Source organism: Chrysemys picta, chromosome 2 (genome assembly GCF_011386835.1).
Source record: "Chrysemys picta bellii isolate R12L10 chromosome 2, ASM1138683v2, whole genome shotgun sequence".
In the NCBI taxonomy this organism is placed as follows: domain Eukaryota; kingdom Metazoa; phylum Chordata; order Testudines; family Emydidae; genus Chrysemys; species Chrysemys picta.
In genome coordinates this window covers 61,633,791-61,649,901 of record NC_088792.1, presented here as the reverse complement: position 1 = coordinate 61,649,901, position 16,111 = coordinate 61,633,791, and the positions used below count along the sequence as shown (strand labels likewise).

The following is a 16,111-nucleotide window of genomic DNA, read 5'->3' as shown; positions in this document are numbered from 1 at the left end:
GACAAATAGTCCAGTTTAATAGCTGCATTTCACATCCTATGTGGAGAAAGAGATGAGCTTCATAAAGCTCATTTACCATCATTCCACAACAGGGGTGAGCATTGGGAGATGCACCACGTAGCTTGGTACCAGGACCACTGTCGTTAATGGGGAGAGGGCTTTGTAGGTGCATAAGTTTATTTGCTATAGCTCATACTTTACCTCTAACAGTTCCTCAACTTCGTCCTCTTCCACTGAAATTATGAAAATTGTGGTCATCGTTCTAACATTTGAAAGAAAAAAAAAAGACGTAAAATGATACATTTTTCCTTTTCTTAACATTTAGAACATTCTCTTCTTATGTTGCCCTATGTCATTTCCAAGGTTTCTCTCTTGCGTTGCTGAGTCCAAGGGCTCATATAAGTGACATACAGACTGTCATGAACACAGCAGCCCTTACTTGAATGCTAATTCTTGTCCCGGCACTGTTGTGCTATTTTCAATGAAACAAAAACAGTTCTTGCTAGAATTAGCAATGTATGGTCACGATGAAAGAATGACTAAGGGCTAGGAAGTGATTATGTGAAACAAAACTGAGCTAAAAAGGGTAATTTTGGTGGTGTCACATCATGGGCAAGTTTTGAAAACAGCTCTGCTCATTTAGACTTTCTTGGCCCCCTGTCAGTCTCTGTAGTTGATCAGCTATGTTCTTAAAGCATAGAAGTCCTTTTCATGTCAACAGTTTGGCCTAGAATTTTGTAGGGAAACTATTATGACCAGAATCAACACAAGAATGAAGTGCATGCCCCTTTCACAATTTACATTTTGGCCAGTATTAGAAAAGCAGCATAACTGTGTCTTATGAGGATACAGATGTGTACAGGGAGACTTTGGCAAACCAGTAAAGTTCTTGAAACCACTATGGCTTATTGTTAAAGAGCAACCTAGTCAGCAGGCTGTAAAATGGCCATGCAGCTTGACCGAGGCAGGAGGGGAGGGGGTTTTGGGTGCCACAGAAAGGGCAGCTTGACCCCGTGTCCTTCCTGATAAGAATTGTGTTGAAGTTGCTGATACATGCATTTTAAAAGAGTAGGATATGCCCCAGGAATGTCTATTGAGGTCTCAAGGCTGCAAGTTCTGGAAAAACCCACACCTGGTTAATCAATAATCAGAAGGAACTTCTTGCTTGAAACTGCTTACTTCACAAGGTTTCTTTAAGGGACATGTCATTCTATTACTAATGTATAAATAAGGGGACTCGTTTGGGGACTCTTCGGGACTCGTCTCTCCCTCTGGATTCATCTGGCGTTCCCCACTGGCAGATGGGCTGCCACTGTGCCACTCGAGAGCCACACTCAGCTTTGGTAATTATCAAGGGTTGGGGGTGTTTTACTAATCTTGTTGCGGACGTGTGTAAGTGAGAGTCTAAGTAAAGTTTAGCTTTCAGTGAAAGCACTCTTGTGTTGTCCTGTTTGTGCCAGCCATCTATCGGTCGGATGGCCGTGTCTCCCTTGATTTATTTCCTGACACCTCCTCGCACAGAGTAAAAGTTACCAAGAGCTTTGGGTGGAAAGAACCCCGGGTAACAGATGTGTGCTCAAAAGTACAACCCTATTCCAAGCCAACCCCAACAAGCCAATTCTTACCCAGAGTAGGAACAATCTGTAGAAAGAGGGAGGAGGAATATTTTTAGCCACGTATTAATATTCAAATCATGCCTTCACGCCCTTAGCTATGCTATGTTACACTCCTCTGAGGTTCAGAGACAGTTTACTGAGTAGTGTCTCAGCAATGTTTCGAAGGGCATGTCTACACTGCATCTGCTAGTGAGCTTCCCAGCCCAGGTCCACAGACTTGTGCCAGTGGGTCTCATGCTAGTGCTCTAAAAATACACATGTAGACCTCGCAGCTCAGGCTGGAGCTGAGGCTCTGCAACCTCAAAGCACTGTCTACAAAGCTATTTTTAGAGCACTAGCAGGAGCGCTACTAGCACAAGTCAGGAAGGCTCACTTCCAGATGCAGCGTAGACATGCCCAAAGGGGAGTCAGATACTATTCCAACATACTCAATGCTGCCCATATGTTTGCTGATAAATTCCTAGCTACACTGTCAGACAGAGTTCTGGACCATCATATGCTTTCATATGTTTACCTAAACCTAATAATCATGCTTCTTGAGATTTTGGTCCAGCACTCCTTATACAGTCCTATTCCATCATAGATCAGTTTTAAGCAAACTCCTCTTTCCTTAACATAGTCCTACAGACTAATGAACTACCTTTATATTCCTAGAGGAAGTGTTATAGTGAGGATAACAAACATTTTTTTTAAAGCGTCAATGATAAAATACAATGAGTGTATTATAAAACATGACACTCCACAGGGATGAAATACTGCTTTTTTATTTTTTTAGAGAGCAAGTACAATAACGTAGCATTAAGTTAATGCTATGTCATAGCTGTTACAGCTCTGATAGAAAAATAAACATCTCACAGTACACTACAGTGTCAATTCATTAATAAATATAATCAAAATAGAAGTTAGTAGTCAACTGAAATGAATAACCAGCTACAAAAGTATACTAATTTAAACAAAATAGTCAGAACATTTTCAGACAAATTTAAGTAGTGATTCATTTTAAAAAATGTCATTTCAAGCTGGAAATGAACAATAAGAGTTACACATATATAAAAAACCTGCTTCCCTTTCTAAAATTTTCTATGTAGCAAACGTTTTAAATCTAAAGAATTATTATATATCCACATACTACTTTTTTAATCAAAAGGCAGCACATTAAACATGAAGATAATCCCCACATTATATTAGTTATTTTCTCACTACTTTGCTAAATGAGACACTTTAAAGTAGTTTTATTTTTTGAAAACAGTAGTAGTAAGTGTGAAATAGACACATTCACTGTGCTGAGATCTAAAACTAATGTGTTTGCAAACAGGAAAAAAAGTTAGGTAGCTGGGGTGAAGCTGTAGCACCAATGAAAACTCCCATTGGCTTGAAAGGGGACAGGATTTCAACTCACAGCAACACTCTGATGCGGAAACCATAGAACCCAAACCACCAAAAAAGAAAATGAACCTTCTGCTGATGGCATATGACTCAGATGATGGAAATGAACATGCATCAGTCCACACTGCTTTGGATTGTTATTGAGCAGAACCCGTCATCAGCATGGACACATGTCCTCTGGAATGGTGGTTGAAGCATGAAGGGACGTGAATCTTTAGCGCATCTGACACGTAAATATCTTGCAACGCCAGCTACAACAGTGCCATGCGAATGCCTGTTCTCACTTTCAGGTGATGTAAACAAGAAGCAGGCAGCATTATCATCTCTGACAAATTGTAACCAACCTTGTTTGTCTGAGTGATTGGCTGACCAAGAAGTAGGACTGAGTGGACTTGGAGGCTCTAAAGTTTTACATTGATTTTTTTTTCAAATGAAGGATTTTTGTACATAATTCTACATTTGTAAGTTCAACTTTCATGATAAAGATATTGCACTACAGTACTTGTATGAGGTGAATTGAAAAATACATTTTTGTTTTGTTTTTTACAGTGCAAATATTTGTAGTCTAAATATAAAGTGAGCATTGTACACTTTGTATTCTGTGTTGTAATTGAAATTAATATATTTTAAAATGTAGTGAACATCCAAAAATATTTAAAATAAATGGTATTCTATTGTTGTTTAACAGCGTGATTAATTTTTTTAATTGCGTGATTAATTGTGATTAATTCCAGTTCTGCAGTTTTACATTGGAGTCTGTTTTTGAAATGAAGCTGCAGAACTGGAATTGATTTGCAAACTGGATACCATCAGATTAGGCCTGAATAAAGACTGGGAATGGTTGGGTCATTACAAAACCTAAACTTAATTTCCCCAATACTAATTTCTCTCTACTGTTACTCACACCTTCTTGTCTGTAATGGGCCACTCTCTTACCACTTCAAAAGTTATTTTTCCTCCCTTGGTATCCTGCTGTTAATTGAATTATCTCGTTAGATTGACCTCACAGTTGGTAAAGCAACCCCCATCCTTTCATGTATTTATACCTGCTCCTGTATTTTTCACTCCATGCATGTGATGAAGTGGGTTCTAGCCCACGAAAGTTTACGCCCAAATAAATCTGTTAGTCTCTCAGGTGCCACAAGGACTCCTCGTTGTTTTTGCTGATAGACTAACATGGCTACCACCCTGAAACCAGTTCATGTTTGTCTTTACTCATACTATATTGAGTAGTTTCCTTTATTTAAATCTGATCTGATTAAACAGCGTATCAAAACCTATGATAATAGGAGATTATGCTGAGACAAACTAAATTAAGATGGGGTTAAGGTTCCGAGTTCATAGCAGTACTTTAGGGTAAAATACTTTACAGGGATGTTGTAATTATCCTCAAAACAAGCAATAGAAACTCAAGAAAGTCATAGTTAAAGTTCCCTTTAAAAAAAAAATCAAAACATGTTAAAAGTGTGGAAATGCTCAGGTAAGGCACTCAAGCAATCTTACTCTGGTTATTCACTCAGTCATTCTTGTAAAATGTTCTGGCTGCTGCTGTAAGCTACAAATAACTTTCCCATGTTATATACACCTCTCCCTCGATATAACGCTGTCCTCGGGAGCCAAAAAATCTTACCGTGTTATAGGTGAAACCGTGTTATATTGAAGTTGCTTTGATCCACCGGAGTGCGCAGCCTCCTCCCCCCCCCCCCCCGGAGCACTGCTTTACCGCGTTATATCCGAATCTGTGTTCTATCGGGTCGTGTTATATCGAGGTAGCGGTGTACTCAATAACAATAACCCTGCTTTTCAGAGCTCCTGCATCTACTCCTCCAAAAACCAGGGAACTGATTTCTCCTCGTCCTAGAAATACTCACCAACAGCATGCCTGTAAAATGTGTGAAACCATTTATTCCCTATTGTGCTTGGGGTCTGAGTCCCATTTTTTTTTGGTTCCAAAGTGGACCTTAAAGACTATTTCTAGGGGCTGGTATTCTGACCCAGCAATCCCTTCCTGGCATACCAGACATTCAACACCTGCTCCCCTTTTAATGTACTGCTTCCTCCCATAATTACAGACAGGTACAAAACTTGGTCACCTCACTATCTACCCTCTTTTCCAGATCATTTATGAATATGTTGAACTGCACTAGTACCAGTATAGATCTTTAGGGGACCCTGCTATTTACCTCTCTCCAATGTGAAAATTGACCATTTTTTCCTAAACTTTGCTTCCTATCTTTGAACCGAGAGGACCGTCTGTCTTATCCCACGACTGCCTATTTTGCTTAAAACCCTTTGCTGAGGGACCTCGTCAAAGACTTTCTGAAAGTCCAAGTTCACTATATCCACTGGATCAACCTTATCCACATGTTTGACACCCTCAAAGAATTCTAATAGATCGGTGAGCCATGATTACATTTTAAAATGCTGTGTTGACTCTTCCCCAACAAATCATGTTAATCTAGGTGTCTGATACTTCTGTTCTTTACTATAATTTCAACTAATTTGCATGGTACTGAAGTTAAGCTTACTGGCCTGTAATTGCCAGAATCATCTCTGGAGCCTTTAAAAAAATAAAATCAGCATTACATTAGTTGTCTGCCCGTCACCGAGTACAGAGACTGATTTAAATGCTAGGTTACATATCACAGTTAATAGGTCTGCAACATCATATTTGAGTTCCTTCAGGACTTTTAGGTGATTTATTAATTTATCAATTTCTTCCAAAACCTCCTCTACTGATACCGCAAGGTGGGACAGTTCCTCAGATCTGTCACCTAAAAAAGAACGGCTCAGATGTGGGAATCTCCCGCACATCCTCTGCACAGAAGATCGATGCAAAAAATTCATTTAGTTTCTTTGCAATGACTTGGTCTTCCGTGAGTGCTCCTTTAGCACCCCAATCATCCAGTGGTCCCACTGATTGTCTGGCAGGCTTCCGCCTTCTGGAGTACTTAAAAAAAATTGCTGTTAGTTTTCATGTCTTTTGCTAATGGTGCTTCAAATTCTTTTTTGGCCTCCTAGTTACACTTTTATACTTAACTTGCCAGATTTTATGCTCTGTTCTATTTTCCTCAGTAGGAGTTGACTTCCATTTTTTAAAAGATGTCTTTTTGTCTCTAATGGCCTCTTTTACTCTGTTGGTTAACCATGGTGGCATGTTTTTGGTCCTCTTACTTTTTTTTTTATTATTTGGGAGTTGTGATAAAGTTCCTCCTCTACCTTGGTGGGTTCTGCGATTTCTGGCGGATTTGTTCGCCTCAGAGGTTTTTGGCAGTCCTTGGTTTGGCTCCTTTTGTTAGTGGCACAAACCTGCTGTTCACTCAGCTAACCTCATCACTGGCCAGCATGGGGAAAAGGAGGAGAACAATCTCCCACATAGTCTCTGCTGGCCCACCTAATGGGTCGGGGAACAGGCCAGAGACCTTCCCCTCTGGTGGGACCCACAGTCCAGATCAACTCCTCTTATATCAAATAGGGAGTTGGGGGGATGGGGGGAACCCGGGCCCGCCCTCTACTCCGGGTTCCAGTCCAGCCCTGTGGATTGCAGAGGTCTTTAGTGTCTCCTGTAACAGCTGTGTGACAGCTACAACTCCCTGGGCTACTTCCCCATGGCCTCCTCCCAACACCTTCTTTGTCTTTACCACCAGACCTTCCTTCTGATGTCTGATAATGCTTGTACTTCTCAGTCCTCCAGCAGTATGCTTACTCACTCTCAGCTTCTTGCATGCCTCTTGCTCCCAGCTCCTCGCGCACACACTTCACTAATTGGAGTGAGAGCCTTTTTAAACGAGGTGTCCTGATTAGCCTTAATTAATTCTAGCAGATTCCCAATTGGCTACAGGAGTCCTAATTAGCCTGCCTGCCTTAATTAGTTCTAGAAAGTTCCTGAGTGTTCTGGAATAGTCCCTGTCATCTTACTGAGGGAAAAGGGACCTGCTTAACTTGGAACTAATGTATCTACCTTCGACCACTCTCTTGTAGCCATCTGGCCTGACCCTGTCACAGAGTATACATGTAGTTTGAGTCTCTATTATGATGTTTTAAAGTTTTCATGAAGCTTGCAGGCATTTCATTCTTGTGATTGTTCCTTTTAATTTCCATTTAACTAGCCTCCTCATATTTGTATAGTCCCCTTTTTTAACTTAAATGCTACTGTGGTCGGTTTCTTTGGTATTTCTCCCTCTACGAGGATGTTCAATTTAATTATATTATGGTCGCTATTAATTGATCAGTTCAGCTATATTCACCTTTTGGACCAGATTCTGTACTCTATTTAGGATTAAACTAAGAATTGTCTCTCCTCTTGTGGGTTCCAGGACTAGCTGCTCCAAGAAGCTGTCATTAATGGTGTCTAGACATTTTATTTCTGCATCCCATCCTGAGGTGACATGTACCCAGTCAATATGGGGATAGTTGAAATCCCCCATTATAGTTATTGAGTTTTCTGGTTCTGTAGCCTCTCTAATCTCCCTAAGCATTTCACAATCACCATCACGGTCAGGTGCTCAATAGTATATTCCGACTGCTATACTCTTATTATTCAAGCATGAAATTTCTATCCATAGAGATTCTATGGTAGTTTGATTCATTTAAGATTTTTACTATCATAGAATCATAGAACTGAAAGGGACCTCGAGAGGTCATCTAGTCCAGTGCCCTGCACTCAAGGCAGGACTAAGTATTATTTAGACCAGCCCTGAAAAGGTGTTTGTCTAACCTGTTCTTAAAAATCCCCAATGATGGAGATTACACCACATCCGTAGGCAATTTATTCCAGTGCTTAATCACCATGACAGTTAGGAAGTTTTTTCCTAATGTTCAACCTAAACCACCCTTGCTGCAATTTAAGCCATTGCTTCTTGTCTTATCCTCAGAGGTTAAGAAGAACAATTTTTCTTCCTCCTCCTTGTAACAACCTTTTATGTACTTGAAAACTTATGTCCCCTCTCAGTCTTCTCTTTTCCAGACTAAACAAACCCAATTTTTTCAATCTTCCCTCATAGGTCATGTTTTCTACACCTTCAATCATTTTTGTTGCTCTTCTCTGGACTTTCTCCAATTTGTCCACATCATTCCTGAAATGTGGTGCCCAGAACTGGATACTCCAGCTGAGGCCTAATCAGCATGGAGTAGAGGAGAAGAATTACTTCTCGTGTCTTGCTTACAACACTCCTGCTTATACATCCCAGAATGATTTTCACTTTTTTGGCAACAGTGTTACACTGTTGACTCATAGTTAGCTTGTGGTTCACTATGACCCCCAGATCCATTTCCGCAGTACTCCTTCCTAGGAAGTAATTTCCCATTTTGCATGTTTGCAACTGATTGTTCCTTCCTAAATGGAGTACTTTGTATTTATCCTTATTGAATTCCATCCTATTTATTTCAGACCATTTCTCCACTTTCTCCAAAGCACTTGCAACCCCTCCTAGCTTGGTATCGTCCGCAAACTTTATAAGTCTACTCTCTGCCATTATCTAAATCATTGATGAAAATATTGAATAGAACCGGACCCAGAACTGTTCCCTGCAGGACCCCACTTCTTATGCCCATCCAGCATGACTATGAACCACTGATAACTACTCTCTAGGAATGGTTTTCCAACCAGTTATGCACCCACCTTGTAGTAGCTCCATCTAGGTTGTATTTCCCTAGTTTGTTCATGAGACATTCACGTGAGACAATATCAAAAGCTTTACTAAAGTTAAGATATACCAAGTCTACAGCTTCCCCCCCATCCACAAGTCTTTTTACCTGTCAAAGAAAGCTAGATTTGACATGATTTGTTGGTTGATTTGACACAATTTGTTCTTGACAAATCCATGCTGACTGTTACTCATCACCATATTGTCATCTAGACGTTTGATTGCTTTATTATTTGCTCCATTATCTTTTGAGGGAGCATCCCTGGTTCACTATCTCTCTGACCTATTTGTCTATGGTCTATGAAAACCATTCCTCCAGGAAATGGGGAATCCTGCCCCCTAGCTTCAGTTCTGGGCAGATGTCTAGAAGATCTTTCTCAAAGTAAATTTTGGGGGGAGGGGAAAGGGCTGAAATCCCTCACAGAATTTCATAAACTTGCTCAGAATTTAAATTAGACTCATAAAGCTAATCCCTGGAAAATAAAGACACACTGATTTAGCATTTCAGCTGAATTGAATAAACTCATATTATTTTTTCATTTCCCTAAATTATAGCAAATCTGTTTTTAACAGGGAGAAAGTTTCTAAGGATCTGAGGGTTGAAAATGGTGATTCCAATGAAATTCTACCTTATCCCCATAAGGCAGTCATGAAGTAGCTTCTTTATGGAGTTATACAATCCTCTGCAGTTTTGAGATTGGTGTGAATAGGAGTTTGGTGTGAATGGGGAACTTCAGCACCCAGTGGGACTGTGCTACACTAATGCAAATAAGAATACAAGGACATTTAACTCCTTAACACCAGCAGAATGGGCATCTCCTACTGTCAGTTTGTCTAAGTATTTATACTATGCGCCTCACCATAGCTGCAGTTTGAATTCACATGTATCAGTGTAAATTTGATTCCTGACCCCAAAGCGTTCATCAAATTTGACAGCAATTTATGCTGAATTTACAGGTGAGTTGAATGGTTAATTATGTTTTGGCTGCTCTCCAAAATCTTGGCGCACGTTTGCTCTTTCAGGACTTGATACTTTAGCAATGACCTAGCATGCTTAGATAAGCACTAACCAGGGTGACCAGATGTCCCGATTTTATAGGGACAGTCCCAATTTTAGGGTCTTTTTCTTATATAGGCTCCTATTACCCCCCCACCCAATCCCGATTTTTCACATTTGCTGTCTGGTCATCCTAGCACTAACGTAACATACGTTGTGACATACATGTTTTATGCCCCCTCCCGCTTCTTCAATGGGTTTGAGATGCCATTAGAGTCAGTGAGTAGATGTGGGCTGATGTTTTTTCCAGAATGCTGGTGACAACCAGCATTGTGGGCCAGGCTCATGGCCACACTGGTGCAAACTGGCCACATTGGGCACGGGAGGAATCCTCTTAAGTAGGGGAACCCTCTGGCCGTGCAGCCTAGACAGCCTGCAAACTGGCCAAGATACTATCTTTGCAGAGTGGCAAAGATGCTGCCCAGTGTAGCAGCTGTGGCCAGGCAGAAGCAGGTGGGGTTAAAATGCCATTTTAGCCTACAGGTCCTCTGGCGTGGCTCCTATGTCTTGTACCAGGTTGTTGCCTGTCGGTTCCAGAATTTGGCAGCTGCAAAGGTGGCTCAATACCACATTTGCCTCTTCACTGCTGGCCAGTATCTCGACCAGTTTGCAGGTTGTCTGGGGCTGTCTCTCCAGCTGATCTGGACTGGAAAATGCAAGTGGGTATCCTTCAGTGGTGGGGTAAGACTGGGGTAAAAATGTGAGCAGGCTGGTGGGGGGTGATTATGGTGGATTGTGAGAAGCTACCAGAGAATATGGCTGATTATGGGACCCCTCACATGAGTGGGAGTGTTTGGCCATCATTTGTTACCAAAGCTTGCACCACAGAGATCTGGTTAGATTGATGCAGCACAGTCCACATACTTGAACAGGCATTTGACTGTATGGGGTTTCTGTTGGAAATCTGAAGAAGTGAAGAGTTTGTTCTGTTTTCTTGGTCACTGGCTGTTTTATGTCATCTGGGATTTGCTTTTGTTGTGTTGTGTTTTATTGCTCTGAATTGTGATTATAATGGGAGACTGATATTGGTGTGCTTTATTATATTTACACTGAAAATAAATAAATATTGGTTCTTTTAAGTTGTGGGGGTGTACAATAATGGAAGACGAAGTGAACCGACCCATATTACCTTCATCGTATTTGCCATTTTTCTGTTAAATTTCCTCTTCGAAATACAAGTGAAGAAGCCAGATTGACTCCAGATATATACAGTGGGAGGTTTTCCAGATTCATTTTTTAAGAAGTGAGGTGCAGCCACAGAGCCATGTCCTTTCTCCACACAGAAGATCAGCATCATCATTGAAGGCACACTCCAAGCATAGACTAAAATACACTAACTAGCAAGAGCTGGTTGTTCTGGCCCCAGCAACTTCTAATCCCACAATATTTTAAAGAATGATCTGATACTTGACACCTCCAGGCCTTTTATTTCAAAACGATTCTTCCAGCAATATAGACTTGATTGAATTTGGCTGGCTAATGCTACAGAAGAATGCACTGATGAACAACGTTGACAACATGTCAAGAATGATGTAGGTACAATCATCTTCCTGTACGTCATATATAATGCTGACACCTTTCTCTAAGATGGCAAAATAAGACCATATGTCTAATGCATGTGGCAGCTCATATGTACTGTCGGTTGACCGAAGCAAAGTCCTTTTCTAAAGCTTTAATGTCTAATTGTGCACGTCTCCTCAAATGTTTTGCCCAACTCTATTAAAACAAGTTCCAAGTTATCACATTGGAAACAGATTGAGCAGTGAAGCTTTTTGGCCTCTACTCTACATTATCTGTGTTGATGCGACTATGAGATCCCATTAACTAGCTACAGATGTTCTATAGTTCATACATTACGTGGCCTTAAAATAAACTAAGTTTGGCAATCCTCTCTGTAATATTTGAATGATTTTCTACATTCTTTCTTATAGGCTTCACCTTTACAGTAAACAGACTTAACAATTGGTTCCAGTGTAAAAACAAAACCAGATAAAGGGACACATTTGATTCCAGTTTGGATAATGGGGAAATACTGTGAGAACAGCCATTGATTTCTCTATAACCAGAAGTGAAAACTCACTTTCCTGCACACGTCACGGTGCTGCTAGCAGAAACTGACCAGCCCTTCCCAATGTGTCTACAGAGGATCAGTGGCCCATAGTGGGAGTAGCCCTTCCTGGTAGCTGCTGAGAAAAGCTGATTGGGGATGAGGATGAATGGGGAAGAGTATTTTGGCAAGGTTGAGAGCAAAGTTTATATGTTTTTTATATTTTGTTTCCCTCATAGACCTAGAAGCAGGGAAACAAAAGGGGCAAAAGACATTATAATTATTTTTAATTTCTGTCTGTCACAAGTAAGCAGAGGCATCTGAAAGTGTGAAATATTCCAAGCTCCTGTAGGGTGTAAATACTAAACAAAAATCAAAGGTGGTTTTGATTTTGTCCTTGGCAAACCAAAAGGTGAGTTTGCCAGAAGCAAACCCAAAACAGAGCTGCCTGAGTCTGTCTGTCTATCTGTCTCTCTAATAAGTAGATGACATAGGTTCCTCAATTGTTGTTTAAGCATGATGGTTGACTATATTAAGGAAAAACACTCTGATCATAAATAAAATATTAAAACAGAGCTGTGTAAACCACTATGACTATACATGGATCGATCAACATTTCTAAAACTCCATTTAAAAAGCTGAAAAAACTGTTTAAATCTAACTTCATAAGGTAAACCTCCCCCCCCCCCCCCCACACAGTTTTTTGTTAAATAGCTATTTACATGGTTGACATTAATTGGCTCCAAAAGGAGCCATCATGGTCATTGGGCAAATAATAATTATTTTTAAGTCTTTTTGAAATAGCCTTAATGGTTTCAAAAGAACCAGTAAGTTCTGTGAGGTCAATAATACAGGTTTTAACAATAATTTATAAACAAACAGTTTGTGATCTATTTTGTCAATACACCTCTACCCTCATATAACGCTGTCCTCGGCAGCCAAAAAATCTTACTGCATTATAGGTGAAACCGTGTTATATCGAACTTGCTTTGATTAGCTGGAGTGCGCAGCCCTGCCCCCACAGAGCACTGCTTTACACCATTATATTCGAATTCGTGTTATATCGGGTCGTATTATATCGGGGTAGAAGTGTATATATTTCCATGAAAGGCTTGTAATCATTAATATAAAGGCAGATTAAAATTAACCAACACGCTCCAAAGGATTTTACCAATAGGATTAAGTAACACTAAAGCTGTGACACAAGGAAAAAATAAATGTCTTGTCTCTGTTTTTTACTACATGCCTGTGTATTGAACCTGCAGACATCTCAGGAATGAGGTGCATCCTTAATATTACTTAGCTGTGGGTTGTGTGTGTATTTATATAAATAGATTAGTTTGTAACATTAATGTTAATGAGAAAGTTGTGCATTTACAAGTGCATAGTAATGTCCTTCCTTTGCCAGCAGCTGGCTGTGAGTCCCTTGTTCCACTACTTTTCCATTATGAATCACTGCTATGACATCAGCGTTCTGGACGGTCGTCAAGCGGTGAGCAATAATAATGCAGGTTCGACCCTTCCTGGCATCGTCCAAGGCTTTCTGGACAATCTGCAGACAGATGCAGTGAAAAACTTATTAGTTGGAGAATCTTCCCTTTCCTAAGTAACACCTTTGCCTTTATAGTTCACATTATCACTTGGGTGTTCCTCACTGGGGTTTAAGAGTCAGTACTTCCCATGCATGAAGGAGGCCTCAAACACAGGGGCCTGATATTACAACCTTTATTTGTGTGAGTAATTCCACTGAAGTCATTGAGACTACTCTCATGAACACAGGCTAGCAGAACGAGCTCCATAAGGATCTAGTTGGACCAATATAAAACTTAGATTAACATGCAACACAACTAATCTGCAGAGGTGTAATGAACTGTCTGTTATATTGGCTGCTTACCAAATGTGTGTGTTATATTTGACATTGCATCCTGTCTGTATCCAACTACATGCCAAATTTAGAGAAACTAACACTTGCACATTCATTGATAGTGCCAGCAATGCCAGACACTTCTTGTTGTCCATAAAAATCCAAAATTCAGGATCCTGACATCTGGCTCACAACTGGATGGCGGTTTGCACGGTGGCATTTTTCACTTCTTCTGCGTCCCCACCCAAATGAACAGTTTATTCGTCCCTATGGAGTCTCCCCCTCTCCTGGAGATGGGGGATGCGGTGAGGAAGCTCAGCCAGCTGAGCAGCAGGGGACAGCTTAATTACTCTCTCTTCACTGCACAACATCTCCGGAGAGGTGGCAGGTGTTGCTGAAGCCTTTTTTCCAAGCCAGCTGCTCCTGCCTGTCCCCTCTAACCCTCTGAACGCAGGTGGATCAAAGGACTGGGAAGCAGACAGAGGCAGGACAACATTAAACTTCTTCATTGTTCCATTCTATCCTGACAGCCAGCAGTTCTACTGGCAGAGTGGATCCCTCTCTGTCTCTGTAGCAACACCTGCTCACCCAGACAGAGCAGGAAATAGTGCAGAAAGAGACCCACTTTGCTGCTAGTGCTGCTGGTTGAAGGGAAGAGGACGGAGCTGGTGACTTGCCTTACAAGGCCTCCTCTAGTAGATCACAGGCTACTGTTTGAAGACACCTGTCTCAAACTCAAAGCTGCTAATTATCAATGGGATTTTCCAAAGTGCTCAGCATTGGCCTAACTGTGAACCCATGAAAAGTCCCATTGACTTCATAACTGAGTTTGAAGGAACTGAGGCAGGCCCAAACTGAAGAGTTCTGAAAATCCCACTTTGTCTCCAGCCCCAAGTGTTGCTGACTACCATCAGCTCCCAATTTAGACACCAGGAGTTGAAGGCACTCTACACCTTGCAAAGCAGGCCGTAGACAGAGAGTGAGCTAAGGATTGTTCTGTGGAACTTTCAAAATTGTACTGTAGATGGAGCGCCTGTATGCTTGAAATGAAGCATTCGAACCCCGTAATTTTGTGTGTATTACAAATGGTAGAATGCATATTACTAACCTTTTCACTTTCCGTGTCAAGAGCAGATGTGGCTTCATCCAGAAGCAGAACTGCTGGCTTACGAACTAGAGCACGAGCAATTGCTATTCTTTGTTTCTGACCTCCAGAAAGTTGTGCTCCTTTGTCACCCACTCGGGTGTTATACTTCTGTATAAGTAAATATTCATTGTGAAGGAAAGTTAGAAAAAGTTATATTTTTTAATAGCAGATAATGTACTGTATTAAGCATTTCCACCGTGAAAGAAAAAAAAGCATAATATAATGGTTTGTAATAAAATCTTATAAAATTTTATTTTTTAAGTGTTTGAATCAAAATGCATATCTAGAGCTACACGTATTGATAACTGCTCTGTAATGAAAATTCATTTCAGCATTAGAAAAAGACTAACTCCCAAGTGATGCCAACACTGTCTAGTCAAAGACACCTGTACTTAAACATATAGCTCTCAAGAGACTTTTATAATTTCAAGGCCCTAGAGACCCACACTCAGGAGGTGATGGTTTATTTCTTACACATCCAAAACTTTCTTCTAAGTACATTTTCAAAAACTAGGTGGTAATGAAAAAAATACTTTTTTCAATTGTCATTTCCAATTCCATGCAACTCTAAAGGAAGCCCGATTTCTCTGGGCTTTTCCAAGGTCTTTCTCCACTTTGTGAACTAAGTCCATGGCAAACATGAAGGTTAAGATGTACTTGAAACATTTTACCTTTCAGATAAGACTAAAATTAGAGATTAGAGACTAAAATCTGCCAAAAAAGGAAAAAGAATTGGCAAAGTTTGAGGAAATGAAAATAAAGGTTTAGAATCGAATGTCTCTTTTATAGTTATTATATAACATCACTGTGGTAGAGGAAAACAAGAGCGCAGATTTTGCATTTGAATTAGCTAATTATGACTGCCTATGTGTTAATACATATTGCAAGTTACATTTTTAAACATCAGCTTCCTATTTTCCTCTTTGAGAATTGTATACACAAGAAAATAAGCTTAAAAAAAAAGCATATTGTTTTGGTTAATGGGAGCTGCTTAGATAAGTCACAGTGAGTATTTACCCCACACTGAGAATGGAAAGACATTTTCATTTACCTCTGGGAGATTTTCTATGAAGGTGTGAATATTTGCTGCTTTAGCTGCCTCTTCAACTTCCTCCTGACTGACAACCCTACTGTTGTCTCCGTACTGGATATTTTCAGCAATGCTGCAGTCAAACAAAATAGGCTCCTGTGACACAATACCCAATTTGGACCTTAACCATTGCAAATGCAAAGACTTGGTATCGAACCCGTCTGCAAACTAGAAACAGAAAAAGGGAAAAATCATTCCCTGCAGAATGCAATACTCCTCCTCAGCTGTACAATGTAAATGTGAAACACCAATCTGTACA

The 16,111-nt window shown here is 40.4% G+C and overlaps 2 protein-coding genes across 9 annotated transcripts in view; both read right to left on the bottom strand.

The window, feature by feature from the left end:
* The window catches only part of LOC101949395 (ATP-dependent translocase ABCB1-like), a 232,472-nt gene that overhangs the window by 139,609 nt on the left and 76,752 nt on the right, over nucleotides 1-16,111 (bottom strand). The gene's annotated exons all lie outside the window — the stretch shown is intronic.
* LOC112061488 (ATP-dependent translocase ABCB1-like) overlaps nucleotides 10,971-16,111 on the bottom strand; it is an 81,912-nt gene continuing 76,771 nt past the window's right edge. For all 8 annotated transcript variants that reach the window (XM_065583313.1, XM_065583318.1, XM_065583319.1 and 5 more), the window contains 3 exons: nucleotides 15,814-16,020; nucleotides 14,724-14,870; nucleotides 10,971-13,303 (listed from right to left, as the gene is read on the bottom strand). In XM_065583313.1, coding sequence (XP_065439385.1) covers nucleotides 13,106-13,303; nucleotides 14,724-14,870; nucleotides 15,814-16,020 — 552 coding nt within the window. In that variant the 3' untranslated portion in view covers nucleotides 10,971-13,105. The remainder of the gene's footprint in view (nucleotides 13,304-14,723; nucleotides 14,871-15,813; nucleotides 16,021-16,111) is intronic.